Consider the following 18100-nt stretch of genomic DNA (forward strand, 5'->3'; position numbering starts at 1 on the left):
GTTAATTTATATAGTCAAAGGTGTTATAACTTAAAAGTGACTAATTTTTTGTTCCAGTCTTATGTAAACTCTTTACATAGGATGCCCCCACTTCCATGTCTCTACATGAACGATTCAGGATCACATCGTTTGTACTAACTACAAAGTAGGACGCATCCATAGTGTTCCCAGAATAAGGCACCCAACGTTATTCATACACTATAGATCATTTGGGTTATATACTCGAACTTGATCCACGTTTATATCTTTATATAAAGTTCAAGTCTACATTAGATAGCCTAAGAACATAAGTTTATTGGATTCAAGATTATAGTATTTTATTTTCACTAATAAGTCCTCAACAAGCACTTTACTGAATAGAATATAATTTAACTACGAACTTCGAGTTTTAGGACATAAATTTCAACAAGGGAAAGGTATTACGCTTCATTAAGCACAAGTTAGGTGGAAAAAGAATAGGGTCTACGTGATAAGGCCACTGTACGAGATAGTAATTAGTGACAAAACGTATAACGAGTTAAAAGTCATCTCACCAAGCTTAGCGAGTTGAAAAGCCCATAGTGTTTTTAGGGTTTCCAGGGAATTCAAAATGTTTCAGTTTAAATTTCAAAAAGGGAGAAATGATGAGCCACCTCGAAAGTTTAAATGAAAGTGTCAGACATACCATAACGATTAAAACGCACTTATTCTGACCCAAGTGAGGTAACCATCATTTTAACCATAGTTAACTCCTTTACAAACCCACATTTTTCTTTTTACCAAGCTTGTTTACCTTAAGACTCTAAGCTTTCATATTTTTCCAGCAGCTTTTCGACAAGACTCAAGTAATTTTTTTCTTTATTCTTCATATATTTCTCTATTTCTTCCCAATTTAAATGGCTAAATGCAAAACCAACACCATTTAGAGGTATTTGACCTCAAAACCCAACCAATCACAAAAATTAGATCAAGTACGTTTTGACGGTCTTGTATCAAAACGGGCTCAACAAGGTCATAACCCCACATTTGAAGCATCTGAAGGTATTTTTGGGGAATCTATCGACTTAAATCGCGTTTCTGCAAAGGGAGGAAGAATGATAGGCAGGGGAATGCTTTCGAAGTGGCCTATGATGAAAGGGTTAGATGTAAGTAATGAAGACTCAAACGATTAGGATTTTGGCCTCAATGTTGGAAATGGTTGAATCAAGAAAGAAAGGGAGAGATGAACAAAAGGAAAAGGAAAGTTTAGAAAAAGAAAGGAAAGCGAGGGAGGAGGAAGAAGATCATGAATGTCGTATGAAACGTAACAAAGAAGAAAGGCGAAAAATGGTGGAGCTGGAGAAACAAGGCGAGGAAAAAAAAAAGAAAGATCCTCTTCTCCTACCGCCGCAACAGAATTTGAGAGGGTCAAAAGGAAAACCTAAGAAAAGAAGACGAAGTTAGCTTATGACCTTCTTAAAATTAAAATTAAAGCGCATACTGTCAAGGCCCTTGCAGAGGAGAAAAAAGAAGTAAATTTAAGGGCGCGAAAAGAACTCCTTAACAAAATTGATAAAGTACTCCTCTCTATAGAGAAGGACAAGGTGAGGAAAACTCCTATCGAGGAGGTAGTTGAAGAGTTTGAGAGGAAGACAAACAACTTAAGGCCTCTGAAAGATGAAGTGATACAACAGTCAAAGAAAAAGTTGAAGGCGATGGTGAAAAAGAGCATTTTGAGAGAACAATTCGCCAAGAGGCAAGAAGAAAAAGAAAAGAAGAAAGATCCTATGGGAAAAATGGCCTTAGAAGAAAAGAGAATCAAGAAGGCGAAGAGAAATAACCCTTGTTTGCCAAGACTGTAATCAAATATTTCAAGATCGAGAAAGGGCTCTTCCTTTTTAAAGGCGTTATACGCCAACATTTTTGGGATTACCTATCTAAGCTTTCAAGTGGCAGAAGTTCTTTGAAAGGGTAGTTGACATAAGGGAAGATGTGGTTAACCTCTTCTAGAAAGATTTTATTCACAAAGAGAAAAACTACGTAGTGGTGAAGCAAGAGAGAATATATTTTTGGGCCTAATGAGATCAATGTGTTCTATGGATTGGATGATAACTTGGTGTGCAAGTTATTTTTAAGAACCCCACGTGGGAGGACGTGAGGGATGCGTTAAAGATAATAGCATGGCCGAAAACCAAGTAGGACATAACGCCAACCAGGAATTACCAACTCTTTCCACATAATCTGAACACGCAAGCCACTGTTTGGATTTTCTTTGTGAAGAAGTTCATATCGACAAACCATGACAATACGATCTTCGTGGATAAAGCAATGCTACTCTATTATATTATGGAGGAGATCCCTGTCAATGTTGGTGAAATAATCTGCGAGCACATCCACGCAGCACAAGACCATTTCCATATCTGATTGAGCAATTTTGCTTCAAGGTAATCTTTGCATTGAAGAACCTTCCTAAAACTATGGAATTTACAAATAACAAGCCTAAACCGTATGATCAACCTCCACAAGAACAAGACTGAAGACAAACTCCTCAAGACAAAGAAAAGGAAAATGATTGATAAGGATGATGAAGTGGAGGTTGAAGATGATGAAGAAGAAAGGGAGGCACAAAAATAAACCCCACTTGTTCGTAAAAGGAATTGTGATGATGAAGTGTCTGAGTCCAAGAAAAGAGAAAAGAAACCCAGAACCAAGGAGTCTAAGGACCCTCTTCCTCTCGCAATCATTACCTTGTTAGCTACCTAAACCACCATTTTACCCTTGAAAGAATGGAATTTCCAAAGAGGAAGTGTATGAATGCCGTACAAATGGAATTCAATTTGTAAAATCAAAAAATTCAGAGAAAAACAAAACTAAATATGTTAAGGAGGAAAAAGAAAAAAACTAACCTTTGTAGAATCTCTCTTAAGAACATTTTTTTTATTCTTTGAACACCACGAAGTCTTCCTCGTTATTCTTAAGGTGAGAATTAATATAGAGTTGTAGGCTTCTGCGATTTGATTTGGTAAAAGTGAAAAAAAATTTGAGAAATTTTTTTTCTTCTTTCAGAATAGAGAGATCTTGATTAATGCAGAGAGTTAAAAAAAACAGATTGTATCTTAAATATCTTTTTTCTTTAGAGAGAGATGAAGGGGGAAGTTATCAAATAATTTCCGCCCTCTCCCTCATGTGGGAGTTATTGTATTAATTAAATATATATTAATTAAAATATAATAGAATTAATATAAATTTAATCCATATTATATATCATATAATATAAACTTATATCATATATAATATATCCAAAGGTTTAGATCTCTCATATGACCTACAATTCTAATATGAATCGAATTCATATTAATTTTAGCCTATAGTTTATTTATGAATCTTATTCATATTCATATTATTATTAGGGAAACTTACATAAATGTAACAAAACTATAAACTATTTACGGCCCATGTAACAAAACCCATAAAGTTAGCCATTTTTTAAATATTCCAAGTTTGCTCTTCCATCTTTCTTTTCTTCCTTGCGATTCGTCTTCTTCCTATTATTTTGTCTTCCCCGTTTTCCCCTGCGATTTCTTCTTTCTTCTTTCTTCTTTTCTCTTTTCTTTTCTGCGATTTCTTTCCATCATCTTTCTTATTTTTCAATTCTTTATTTATGTCGTTTAATCTTTTCATCGTTTTTCTTCTTTTCCTCTTTGTTTTTTTTTGTTTCGATTTTTTTCGATCGTCTTTCTACTTTTTCTCTTCTTTTCTTCATTGTGATTTCTTTCCATCGTCTTTCTTCTTTTTTTTTTTTACGCGTTTACATTTGGGTAACCAAATCTAAACGAATGTGTATAAGACTGTGTACAACAAAATAGCAAAATCTAAAAGATCGTGTATAAAAAATTTTGAAAAAAAATCATTTAGATTGGAGTAGCTAAATGTAAACGATTGTGTAAAAAAATAAAAGATTGTGTATAAAGAATCTTGAAAAAAATCATTTAGATTGGAGTAGCCAAAAGTAAACGATCGTGTAAAAAAAAATAAAAGTTCGTGTATAAAAAATCTTGAAAAAATTCATTTGGATTTGAGTAGCCAAATGTAAACGATCGTGTAAAGAAATCTAAACGATCGTGTAGCAAAAGAATTAAAAAAATCGTGTACCAAATTTTTAAAAAAATCATTTAGATTTAGGTCCCCAAATCTAAACGGTAGTGTAACAAAATTAAACGATGAAATTGAAAAGATAAATTGTAGCCATATCTAAACGATCGCGTATAAATTGTAGTCATATCTAAACGATTGCGTATAAATTGTAGCCATATCTAAATGATCGCGTTGTAGCCGTATCTAAACGATCGCTTATCAAACAATAACCAAATCTAAACGATTGCTAATATATTACGCACGTGTTATTGACGGCGTGGTTGACGGGGCATTTTTTGGTATTTTACACGGTGGGCCTTTGGGCTTTTTCCATTTTTAGAATTTTTCTATAGAGTGTAAATATTTTGTCGCTTTTTTATATTTTTGAAAAGACCCCTTATTATTATTTGAATCAGATTCAAATATTAAATTCTCTCATAAAAATTGTATATATTATAATGTATCAAATACATTATATTAATTTAATCATATACAATTTATTCCTTGTAATCAATTTGAACAATTCAAATGGAAACCAAAATAAATTTGATTCTCATTTATTCTTATTGAGTTAATAAGGGGACCTTATCGACCTATAAATTGAAGCTCTAATGATATGAGATTAATTAATTAAACTCTTTAATTAAATTATTAAATTAATCTCCATTCATTAACTATCAGTCATTCCACTAAAGGCTAATAGTTGCATTCTTCTTATTGCAGATATATTTTTGTGTCCATTAGATATAACCAATCAAAAGTGAAATAATCATTTACAAATTGCTCGTAAGTACAACTAGGCCAAAGATGATTGTTTTGCCCCTATAGTTACATCTAACTCCTTAAGTACCACTGATTCCTCTAATGAACAATAATTATAGTCCACTATAACTGAACTTCTCTCAGGCCAAGAGAGGGTATGGCACCACATTGTTCTAGGCCTGGAATCAGCCCTTAAGACAACATATTTCTCTACTTACTCTCTCTATAAAGGAGGGGATTCCTTCTTGTGTAGCTGTATTTCTAGCTCCCCAATCAGACGAATCCTCAAAATGGTAAGCAGATTAAATCAGCGACATATGCCACTCTCACCCATGCAAATCAAAGAACCACCTTCATAGGTAGAAGTTCACCACTCACTCAGAATTCAGGTCAAGTCACCTATGGTCATCCTGGTGAAATGTATTCTCAACTAGTAACGGTGTTACTAAGATAGACCATTCATTTCATGGTTCGATCTGATACAAACTCTTTGTATAGAATACTCCCGCTCTAGTGTCTCGACATAAATGATTAGGATTAAATCATTTGCAGCACTTTAGAACAATTGTAACAACTATGAAGCAGGCAGTATTCATAGTGTCACTAGGATAAGGTATCCAACTTTATCAATCTATTACAGACCATTTAGGTTATTGCTTAAATATGATCTACTTGTATGTCTCCATAGAAGATAACCTTGGATGTTAGTTTATTGGTTTTGTATGTTAATATAACTAAATGTCAAATAAAATAAAACACTTTTTTTATTAGATAATAAAATGTTTCTATAATATAATTACAAACTACAAGACCACGAGATTAAGGCATCGTCCCCAACAACCCTCGAGCAAGTAAAACGGAATTTTGACCAAGCAAAGATTGCCAACAACCTATGAAGGATCAACTTACTCATCATGGTTATATCAGGTAAATAGAAATATATCTATAGTGAGGGGAGTGCAACTAAGAGTCTTTAGTGGAATGACTCTTTAGTTAACAAATGTTGATTAACCTTGTCGAAAAAAGTTTAGCCAGTTAATCTCGAATCGTTGGAGCCCATGATCTATAAGTCCATTAGGTTCCCCTACTAGCTCATATGGAATCAACTAAGAACAAGAATGTTGAAGTAACTCGAATTGTTCGAATAAAGATAAGAGAGAGAAACTGACAAATATATAAGATATAAGTCGGTAAAAATAAAATTTAAGTTTTTTGTTTAAATATGATTTAAATAAATATGAATCTAGATTCATATATGAAAGCTTGAAAAGTTTAGAAACGGTCAAAGTTGTAAAAGTCAACATGTTAACTTTTAACATTAAACTTTGACCAGATTTATATTCGAATATGATTTGAATTTTAGAGAAATGAATACGGATTCATACTCGGGAGATTAGAATTAGTCAAGATGGGAAAATTAGTAAAAAGTCAAAAATATGACTTTTGACTAAGAGAAGTCAAAGTTTGACTTTGACTTAATTGGTCAAATGACAAAAATGTCCTTTTTGATAATTACTTTATTAATTAACGATTAATGGGAAATGTGGTGGATTATTGTGAATTTGAAGCCACTAATTTCATTAAAGAGTTAATAAAAAGATTAGGTGTTGAACATATATGAAATAAATTACATGTAATTTGCATGTAAATTTCATATAGAACTTCTTATTACCAAATGAGAAAAGAAGAGGTTTTCTCTGAAAAACATCACCTAAACAATACACTCCCCATCTCTTTCAATATTTCACTTCACAAAACCGAGTCCCACAACTCCGTTCTTGGTCCTGAGCATAGTAGGTCAGCTTGATGGTTGTCCTTGTTCGTGATATTCAGGTAAAGAAGAAACAGAGAGGAAGCTCGGAATTATAAAAAGGTAAGTTCTTCGTTTACCTTAGCTCCTCGCTTAGGACCATCGCATAGAATGTAGTTGTTAACTTCTAAATCGCTTAGACGCATATAGAGTAAACCATAATCTATTTCTTCCGCTGCAGCATGCCTCTAGTGTTTTTCCCATCAGTCATATCATCCTCACTCACAATATTGTATCAATAAAACATAGGTTGATAACATCAATGTATTAACAACTTTAACACATAATCATCCTGCAGTCAAAATTACAATAATAGTTTCTATCTGTAACCTCAAGTTCTGTAGCTAGCCATCATCAGTACATAACCATTCATACATGCAGTCGCTTTAAACTAAACTCGAGAGTCTAGTAGTAGAATCTCGTACCTGGAGATTTGCTCAATCAAATTCTAATAGTAAAATCACGTTTCCAAACAGCGACGTCCTAAATAACTAGAAAACACCAATTTAATAACTTATCCTTCACATAATTAAAGTCCACAATTTCAGTCGAAGTAACTTGCTCAAGATCAAGGTCCCAACAAATTTGACTTAACTGGAGAAATCCCACACTCCAAACTCCAATTGGTCCAACCGGTCCTTTAAGAAAAATAATTTAGTTTAATCCAAAATTAAATTATTTAAAACTCAAAATTAATCTTTGATGGGTATGCCAAAAACCCAATCAAACTTACTAAAAATGGGTCAAAAGACTAAAATAGGCTAGGTGGCTCAATGGCTTGGAAGACAGGGACTAGCTCGGCTAAAACAGGGAGATCGGCTCGGACAGGCTCCAGACGCGGCTCGACTGAAGGAGGCGGGCGCAGCTCAGCTGAAAGCTTGCGGGTCGGGTACGACTCGCGGTGCGGAATAGCTAGAGGTGCGGGTCAGTAGGGCTCGGGTCCAACAGACGAGCGACGCAGATCTGGTTCCCGGGTTTGGGTAGGGGCGACGACTGACGCGGCTGAGCTTCAACGGCGACCTGCGCGGCTAACGGCTTATCTTGCGACGATGAGCGATGGACTATGACCGAAGGCAGACGACCGGGGACGGATTCCAGACGGAGCAGATAGAACGGAGATGGCTCGGGTTTGGGTTGTGACGAACGGTTCACTAACGCACGACTTGAAGGACGATTTTTGGCTCGGGCTGACCTGCGGCAGATGGAGACAACACTAGGAGGAGAACGACGGTGGCTAGGGTTTCACTAGGGTTAAATGAAGAAGTTGGTCTTTTGCTCAGAGATTGAGGAGCCTACTTATACAATATTATTATTATTATTATTATTATTATTATTATTATTATTATTATTATTATTATTATTATTATTATTATTATTATTATTATTATTATTATTACTATTATTATTATTATTATTATTATTATTATTACTATTATTATTATTATTATTATTATTATTTCCCTTTCCTCCAAATAACATTCTTTCCCCCCCCCCCCTTTTTCCAAATATCTTCTCTCCCTCCAATCACATCACTTTTTCCCAAAAATATATTTAAATCCAATTAATCAATACATCTAACATAATTAACCAAATTTCCTAAAATAACAAACTAGATGTTTTTCCAAAATATCTAAAAATTTCTAATTCCTACAAACTAACTATTCCAACAATTAAATAACGCCCAAAATTCAAAGTAAATAAAAGATAAAAAAATAAAATTACCTTAAATATTTTGGGGCGTTACAGATAACTTGTAGAAATACAAGTTATTATAACCTTTTATGTAGAATAATGAAGCCATAACACATAAATTTAGAAGAAAACATGTAGGAAAGTGAGTAATTAATCAAGTTGTGCATTGTGATGTTGGAATTTATGTCCTAAAACTCGTAGTTTGTAGTTAAAATTCTATTTTATTAAATAAAGTGGTTATTGAGAACTTATTAGTGAAAATAGAATACTACAGTCTTGAATCAAATAACTATGGTCCCGAGGCTATCTAGTGTAGACTTGAACTTTATGTAGAGACATATATGTGGATCAAGTTCGAGTTTATAGTCTAAACGATCTATAGTGTATGAATAAGGTTGGACGCCTTATTTCGGGAACACTATGGATGTCCATTCTGTAGTTAGTACAAATGATGTGATCCTGAATTGTTCATGTAGAGACATGGGAGTGGGGGCATCCTATGTAAGAGTTTGCATAAGACTAGAACCATGAAATAGTCACTTTTAAGTTATAACACCACTACAAGAAATCTGGCCTTTAATGTCGGTTTAAAACCGACATTAAAGGCCTTTAATGTCACTTGGCAACCGACATCTTTGCGAGCGTTATTAAAGGGCTTTAATGTCGGTTGGGCTTCAATGTCGGTTATAAACCAACATCTTTGAAGATGTTATTGAAGGCCTTTAATGTCGGTTCATCTTTAATGTCGGTGGATAACCGACATTAAATATGTCTTTAATGTCACTTATGATACATCTTTAATGTCGTTTTTCCACCGACATTAAAGATGTCTTTAATTTTTTTTAACCAACATTAAAGCTGTCTTTAATGTCGTTTTTTCAAATTTATTTTTATTAAATCCTTGCATTATTGTCCATTTTGTATGACACCAAATAGTTAAAAATGAAATCTTTTACTTATACATATACAAAATGAAATCTTAATAATGTGTACATTTATATACAACTTGGCTCCAAACACAAAGAAATTATGAAGCTTAATTATTATACACTGATCATCCTTTGGAAAGAAAGAAAGAAAGAAAGAAAAAGAATATATTGAGAGAGCAATAACTAAAACTGCAACTAATAGCAAACTAGAACGCTTCACAAATGACCATCTTCAATATCTTGTCACAAAGATGAGGGTCTCGCTAATTGTACTCACTTGCAACCATTTCTTCTATTACAGTCATTTGTTTAGAGATAGCTCCTCCCTGTAAAAGACATCAAGATGGTTGAATTGATAAGTAACAACGTTATGACCTAGTTATAATTGCAAGTCCTCGCAACCGAAACCTACGTAACTAAGTACCCATTTCACAAACAAAACAAAAATATAAAAAACAGAAACCAACTTATTTAAGAGAAAAAAATGTCATTCAAAGCAAGCAAACCACAAATGAACTTTGTGAATTTATATCCCTTAAATTTACAGTAAAATTAAAAGACATCAGCTACCATCTTACTCAAATGCCATGAAGGAAAACATGAACTTACCAAACAAAAATTGTCTGTTAATATTAAACACATTAGGTTATTTTTTTTCCTACATTGAAGAACCTTGGGAAGGACATAGGGAACATTCTCCTCAAGGACAACATCCCACCATCCCACCGTTTCCTAGCAATAGCAGTATTTAGAACACTAAATGAGCTTTCAAAACAGTCTCCAGCAATATAAAGAGAAAAAAAATACAAGTGGACCTTTTTTTTTTCAAGAAGAAGAGAGATAATATACTATCAACTTAAGAACATGGAGAATTTACTACTATTTTGCTAATTTTACCAAGTTTCTAAAATATGAATAACTAGATCATTAATAATGGTAATACATTAACATTTTAAAGGGTCACAACTTAGCGCTAGAAGCTAAATATGGAAGTCCAAAACAATGTAATTAAGAAAAATTTTCAATCCTATAATTTCAAAATAGAGGATATCACAAAAGTTGAATCAATTACTCAATATTAACACAAATCATGCCAAATTCTTCAAAAACAGTAACAAAAGTAGAAAATCACCATCAGAAAACTTAATTCTCAAAAAATAATATGTGTATAATTAATGTATAGGTGTGTTTTGTTGAATTAAATTTAATTAAGGTCCAGGGTGTTCATCATTGGGTGTTGGAGCTTTTGTTGAGCATGGCCCTTTCAGACCAAAAGGAGATGTTTTGATTCAGAATCACTACAACTGGAACAATGGTCTCTTAATTAGCTTCTTCATATAATTAATTAAACTTTAATTTTCTCTTTATCTCTTGTTTTAATTTAATTAGTGTTAATTTTGAGGAAACACAGTGGCAAACATTCTATATGTTGAATCTCCAGCTGGAGTTGGCTTCTCATTTTCTCAAAACACCACATTCTATACCACAGTTAATGACACTATTACAGGTACATACATACATACATACATACATACATACATACATACATACATACATACATACATACATACATACATACATACATACATACATACATACATACATACATACATACATACATACATACATACATACATACATACATACATACATACATACATACATACATACATACATACATACATACATACATACATACATACATACATACATACATACATACATACATACATACATACATACATACATACATACATACATACATACATACATACATACATACATACATACATACATACATATATATATCACCTTCTTAATTCATTTTGTAGCTAATCATTCTTTTTTATTTATTATAATAAATTATAATTAAGTAGCTAAGCAAACAAGTTCCTTACAAATGCTAATGTGGTTGCGCATGGGAATTGCTCGAAGTTTACAGTCAAAGGATAGACACCAATTAATGTATTTAGTATCAAATTTTGTTTGATCATATAACATGGCTAGTTTGTTCAACTTAAGTTTACAACTGAGCCAAAAAAATAACCTTCTAAATATGGAAAAAGTTAACCTTGTTGCTCAGTTTACTATACATCGGAGAACAATTGCACCTACATGCAGATTACTACATGAAAGAAATGATATACATACTAACCTGTAAACAACTTGAAGAATGTTGGAAGTGAGCGTCTTTGAGTTGTCTAAGCAAGTTCCGACTTTTTGGATAAGTAAAGACCTGGATCGATGATGATCGGTTTCGCTCGGTGACCCCTGAAATGATAGATAGGTTGGTTATCATAACATGACAATGCTTATAATTACTTGATCAGAAAAAAAGAAAAAAACTTCAAGGTATTAACTACTACATACAATTTCCACTCTGCAATTTGAGAGTGCTCAATAAAATTGAAATTTCTAGTTATGTTAGAGAACACATGAAACAAATCTGCACATTTAAAGAGAATTTGATCACATGGAAATATATTCATCAATAGGAACTGGACGAGATGAACTGATCATAGAAGTATAAAACAAGTGTACTAACCATCTTGTGTCATCAATGGATAATCTGAAGCACTTAAATTCATAAGTTCTTCCTCATCCATGGCGGGTTTAAAAAGTAATTCATAAATTCATAAGTTCTTCGCTTTACGCCCTATCATTCCGAATAATGCTCTTAACCATAGATTGATAACTCACACAAAACCACTATTTCTATCGCTCACTCCTATGTCAAAATCTCCAATGCTGTTATTAAAGCGACCAACAACAAATTGGCCAGAACCCCAACTGGCCTTGTGTAAAATGAAGAGGAAAGAATGGAAATCGTTCGACGTATATTCTAATATTGCTCAAAAACAATCAAAAAAAGCTCAAAAGAGAAACCCATTTCACCTAAACAACGATCTAGCCAAAAACCAATGGTACAAATCAAACTTTTAGCCATTCAAAAGTAATCTTTTAGATATAATATATATAAGCAACAAAACTTTCATTGAACAAATGAAAAAAAAATTAATGCTCACAAGATATAAACTCTCGAACAGAGAACAATAAAACAAATCGCTGTAAGAAGAAACCACTAAAGACTAGAAAGAGAGCACCATAAAGGAGCCTTGGGATTAGAGAATTCAAAATGAACAAGCAAGAAAAGTGTGGTCGTCTTTAAAAATGATGATTTTGTTCCAACCATAATTTTGAAATTAAGGCCTTGACTGCGATGGCCATATAAGAGTGATCTAGTCTAATGAATAAGAAAACCTAGGAAAACAAGAAAATCAACTGCCCATCCGCTTGGCAAGGGAACATTGTGAGGGCATAAGGAATGAAGAAGAAAGTTCCCTTTGTAGCAAATCGGCTATGTTAAGGCTACTGACGAGGATAATCTAAATGAAAAGGTTAATTCTTTTTGGACTTCTTGACTTCGACAATGCTGAAAAGAGATAATTTACTCGCTGCCTACTACTTAAAATTGTAGCTAGTGGTTGAAGACAAATTTAATAAAAATATCTAACGCTCCCCCTCACTTGTGGGCTTTAAATATCAAGAAAGACCAAACAAGTGGAAATCAATATCAAACGGAAGAGGAAATAATGTTGCAATGTCTTGAACACAAGACCTCCCAGAACTATCTACTCTGATACCATCTTTAATTACCAACTCAACTCAAAAGCTTAAGCTAGTGGTTGAAGACAAATTTAATATAATATCTAACATATACACTTGCACAAGTTTTACATAATATTTGTCAATTTACGAAGCAAATTGCAAGACAACAGATACTATCACTTATTTAAGTCATCACAGCTAACCTTTGATACTTGCATCTCTTGCACCGTAATCTCCAAATTCCCGAGAGAATCAAGTGATTGTAACTGCAAACACAATACAGATGGAGCCAATAGCACGAGTAGATTTCTACCCAAACGATCAACTAAAATCATTTAAATTTTAATGAGTCTTAATCACTAAGGGACATAATCACAGAGCAACGACCTAGATACAAATCATATCAAAACATGGCAATCACAAACACAGTGATGTACTATCGATTGAAAAAGAATGTATTGATCAACACATATTTAACATACATGGTATACTTTTCCACGTCTTAATATAATATTCTTGGTAAAAGAATTTTTTTTTCATAATGAATAATTCAACTTTTAATAAGAATGAAAGAATATAATAACAAACAAAAAAGAAACTCACAAAAAGTGCCTTCAATCAAGTAAGATAAGGCCTAATTAGTAATAACAACAAAAAGCTTAAAAATTCATGAATGGAGTGAATGACAACGGAGTAATACAATTAGAAAGAGCATTCAGTTACGGATATATTTGAGGACAAAAAGTTTAACATGGGGAAACCTAGCCTTTAGAATGATGAGTTATATAAGACAAAATTATAATATCTTCAGAAAAATGGGAAAACATGATATTTGAAGAAACTTCATTTCATCGCTGTAGAGAAAGGAAAACAAGTAAATACAATTGAATCGAAACACCCAATTAATCAAACAATTGAAGCGACGGAAGATGTCGGAGTCATTGCTTAAATTCTAATGAAAAACAACCAGATTTTTCCCTCAAATAACCTATGAAGTAAAGATAAGAATACAGAGAAGGTTAAGTTTATGGAAGGGTTTGACGAGCATGAAGAGCGCTTTGAAACTGACCGGCAGCGGCAAGTCAGAAGTGGGGCGGCGAGGGAGTGGAAGAAATGGGAAGAAGTTGAGACCGTGACTCGTTGAAAAAACCCACAACCTCCATTCTAAATTCCCCATTTCTGCTTTCTTCTTAAATCTCTTCATTTATGTTATTCCTTTCTACCATCTTTCCAATCTCTTATTTGCTGAGAAAAAAATTGAAAACCATAAAAAAAAAAGGTTAGATCGAAACAAAAAGGAGAAAAAGAATGAAAATATAGAGGATAGAAGATAAAAAGAAAAATGGCCAGATTCGACGATATGGTCAGATTGAACGCAGTTGGGAGACACGGCGACCGACGAACGGATGTTCGATGGCAAGGAGAAGTGTCGGCGCTGGTTCTTCCTTCGGCTGAAGAAGATGAAGGAAAGGGGAAGGGAACGGTGCTGGGTCTTCCTTCGGCAGAAGAAGATGAAGGAAAGGGGAAGGGAAAGGGAAATGGAAAGGGCAAGAGAAATGGAAAGCGGCAGTGGTGATTTGGGGTTTAAAACCCTAAATATATCTTTTACGAAATTATTATGTTTAATATATCTATAATGTCGGTTTGAAAAAAACAGATCTTTAATGTCGGTTTAAAACCGACATTAATCCTTCATCTTTGATGTCGGTTTAAAACCGACATTAAACATCCGTATTTTAAAAAGCGACATTAAAGATCCGTTTCCATTTTTTACAACCGACATTAAAGGTCATATTTCTTCTAGTGCACCATTGACTATATAAACTGACTATTTTGATTATGATGACCTATGTAACTTAATCTTAATCCTGAGCTAACTATGAACTTATGTTCAAACGATATTACCTTTAGATCTGCATAGGTAAGGGCAGCTCAATAGCGTTGACCTAATAAGCCTTCCATTTCAAGGGTAAGACCTGGTGGATGGCTAGGAACATGAGGTGTAAAATGAAGTTCACTCATACTCGTTTCAGGGTTAGTAGATAGGTTGTTCCATTAAAATCTGAATTCAAGTCTTGAACAAGGGGTCCTACCCTCTCATTTGCCCGAGAGAGATTCAGTTTATAGGTTGGACCTTAAACTAAATGTTCAATAGTGGATCAGTGGGACTTAAGGAACAAGAAGTAGTCTTGGGGGTAAAATGGTATTTTGACTCCATTTTGACCCAGTCGAGGTTAAGAACAATTTGTGAAGATTAACTTAGTGATCATGGTTATATCAAATGGACACAAATATATCTATAGTCAAGGGAGTGCAACTACGAGACTTTAGTGGAATGACTCGTTAGTTAACGAATGTTGATAAGCTGGGTATAAAAGAGTTTTAGCCAGTTAATTTCAGATCTTTGGAGCCCATGATCTCTAGTTCCATTAGGTTCCCCTACTAGCTCATATGGAATTAACTTAGAACAATATGTTGGAATAATTCAAATTGTTTGAATTATGGAGAGAGAGAGAAGTCGATGAATATATGTGATAAAGCCGTCAATTATAGAGCTCCATAGGGAATGAGACAAAGCAGTTATCTCTAAGAAGAAACTAAGAAGTAAAAGTTAAATGTCAAGTTAGTTCAGGTAGAATTTTTAGATCATCGTCCAAATAGGGATAAAAGTAAGTCGAGTTAGGAATAGAATGTGGGTAGAAGTTTAACATCATACATCTTTGATAAGTATTTATAGAATGTTTGATGTATTGATATGTTATAAGAGTCATGCCACCACGTACTCACAAATAACGCAAGTAGAATCAGGACAAGATGCAGGATCCTACCTAAGGTCAATGAGAAACCAAATCCAGTACCCCGAGCGTTCAGACTGGGATCAGACTAGGCAGATTAGTGAAAGTAGGGCCTAGTGATCTATAAAAGATGTACGGAATAGAACGACAAAAGAAATTAGGAGCCACAGTGTTTGAGGGTTCTACATATCCAACTGATACTGAGGTTTGGCTAAATATGATTAAGAAATGTTTTGATGTCATGAGTTTTTCTGAGGAACGAAGAGTCAGATTGGCCACATTCCTACTGTAGGAAGAGGTAGAGGGATAGTGGAAATCCATATTAGCAAGGCGAGTGATGCACGTACTTTAGACTGGCGGACGTGTAGAGGCATGTTCAAACACAAGTATTATCCTAACACATACTGGAGGCAAAGAGGGATGAGTTTCTAGGGTTGAAGCAAGGGTCACTTTCAGTGGTTGAGTACGAGAGGAAGTATACCGAGCTTTCACGATATGCTGATGTTATTGTGGCATTTGAGAGTGACAAGTGTCGAAGGTTTGAAATAGGTTTGCGTTTTGAGATACGTACCCCAGTTACAACCATTGCAAAGTGGAAGATTTTTCTAAGTTAGTGGAAATTACTCTTCGTATGTAGCATAGTATAACAGAAGAGAAGATAGTAGTGGAGCTTAGTCGTGGATCTTCAATAGCTAGCCGTCTTAGTGGTCGTGAGCAGCAGAGGTTTACACCTGGGGTAAATGTTTCAGGGCGTTAAGACTTTAATAGTCAGTCTGGAGGCCAAATATCGAGGCTCATGAGTTTTGGTAGTGTTTATCAGAGGCATATCCAGACAATATCTAGTCAGTCTGCTAGTTAGCTGTAAGACCGCATACATGTCAGGAGTCCGTTGCTAGTGTAGTCAGGTAAGAATCATTAGGGTCAGTGTCTTGTTGGTGCTGGTGTGTGTTACTAGAGTAGACAGTCACAATATTTCAAGAGAGATTGCCCACAGTTGATAACAGTAGTTTAAAGGGACCAGGGAGTTGAGTCCCAAATAGTTGAGCAACTGAGAGTTTCAACAGTTGCAGGAGAGGGCACCAGTGGTGCAAGACATAGGGAAGTTGTTTGAAGACCTAGGCAGTAGGGAAAGGATTGTGCTATGACCCAATAGGCCAAAGTGAAGGATGTACTAAACATTATTACTGATACAATTTTTTTTGTAATGTGCTTGCACGTGTTTTATTAAATCCAGGTGCTACGCATTCCTCGGTTTCTAGTATATTTTTGACTAAGTTAAATAGGATGATAGAGCCTTTATTTGAGGAGTTAGCTATATATACTCCAGTTGGTGATGTTTTACTTGTCAATAAATGTTGCATAATTAGAGTGTTGTACTTTGTGTGCCCTACACAACATAGATTTGTCATGTTAGTTAAAATATTTTGAGATACTTGATATGTCTCGCTAGATTTCAATGACATACATTCTATATTTGAGAAAGTTATTCTTATTATTATATGTTTATTTTACGGTTTGATTAAATAGATTTGTAAAGTTTTCACGTGCTTTGATCTTTAAATTTAAAGTTTTAAATTGAGCCACTCACTAAGCTTTATAGCTTACCTTTCCAAAATGTTTTTCTCACTTTCCAGGTAAAGATCGAGCTTCCGGTGCCTGATAGACTGCCTTATTTTGCTGAAGCTCCGATATCGATTGCAAGTAGATGGTTGGAGTTGTACATAGAGTCTGTTTGTGTAAGCTCTAGGTGTTGTAGTGGTGTAAACTTTCGTTGGTTATGTTTTTTTGTTATGGTGCCTTCATTAGATTTACTTGCTAAATCAATTATTCCAGGTCTCCACTTTATGTTTGCCTATGATTGGTCTAGGTTCCGCTATATTGTGTTGCATGTATAATAGTTTATATACTAGGTTAGCATGTTTATCAGGTTCAAGAGTGCAATAAAGTTGATAGGTATCATTAGAGGAAAGTGATGTTAGTCGACTTCATGCCATCTTCCGGGCTAAGCTAGCAGGTAGTTTGGGAGGGAAAGTAACAAGCAAAGCAAGACAAGGTGCATTAGTAAATTTATCTTTTAATTTATTAAATGCATTTTTAATGTTTTTCTTTCCATTCAAATTTCACATTCTATTTCACAAGTTCATTCAAAGGTGACGTTATGCTACTGGAATTCTTAAATAACCTTTTATAAAAACAAGCCAAGCCATGAAAACCTAATATTAACTATAGGATAGTCAACACAGCCTAATTATTAAGCACAAACAACTTCAATCTTTGCATCCTACCCACCCCTTCCAACAACGCTACCTTACAAGCTATCCTACTACCACCCTTTCAAACCCTTAGAAATACAAAAAAAATCAAAACAAAAAAGGTTACCATAACTACAGGATAGCCATCCTAAATCAACA

At 34.2% G+C, this 18100-nt stretch overlaps 1 protein-coding gene across 1 annotated transcript; it reads right to left on the reverse strand.

Annotated features, from left to right (window-relative positions):
• Nucleotides 1-9397: 9397 nt before the first annotated feature.
• Nucleotides 9398-14559, reverse strand: LOC127149374 (uncharacterized). The gene is made up of 4 exons (XM_051084589.1): nt 13964-14559; nt 13098-13160; nt 11441-11556; nt 9398-9611 (listed from the first exon to the last, which is right to left on the reverse strand). The coding sequence occupies exons 1-4, from the start codon at nt 14096-14098 to the stop codon at nt 9587-9589; spliced, it is 339 nt and encodes a 112-aa protein (XP_050940546.1). The 5' UTR covers nt 14099-14559; the 3' UTR covers nt 9398-9586.
• Nucleotides 14560-18100: the final 3541 nt, after the last annotated feature.

This window comes from Cucumis melo, chromosome 5 (assembly GCF_025177605.1).
Source record: "Cucumis melo cultivar AY chromosome 5, USDA_Cmelo_AY_1.0, whole genome shotgun sequence".
In the NCBI taxonomy this organism is placed as follows: Eukaryota; Viridiplantae; Streptophyta; class Magnoliopsida; order Cucurbitales; family Cucurbitaceae; genus Cucumis; species Cucumis melo.

Coding starts and splice junctions, on each gene's coding strand:
- LOC127149374 (XM_051084589.1), bottom strand. CDS start 14,098: ATGAAGAGATTTAAGAAGAAAGCAGAAATGGGGAATTTAGAATGGAGG. Junction 11,557..13,097: donor AAGAGATGCAAGTATCAAAG/GTTAGCTGTGAT, acceptor CTATCATTTCAG/GGGTCACCGAGCGAAACCGA. Junction 9,612..11,440: donor ATTCTTCAAGTTGTTTACAG/GTTAGTATGTAT, acceptor TGTCTTTTACAG/GGAGGAGCTATCTCTAAACA.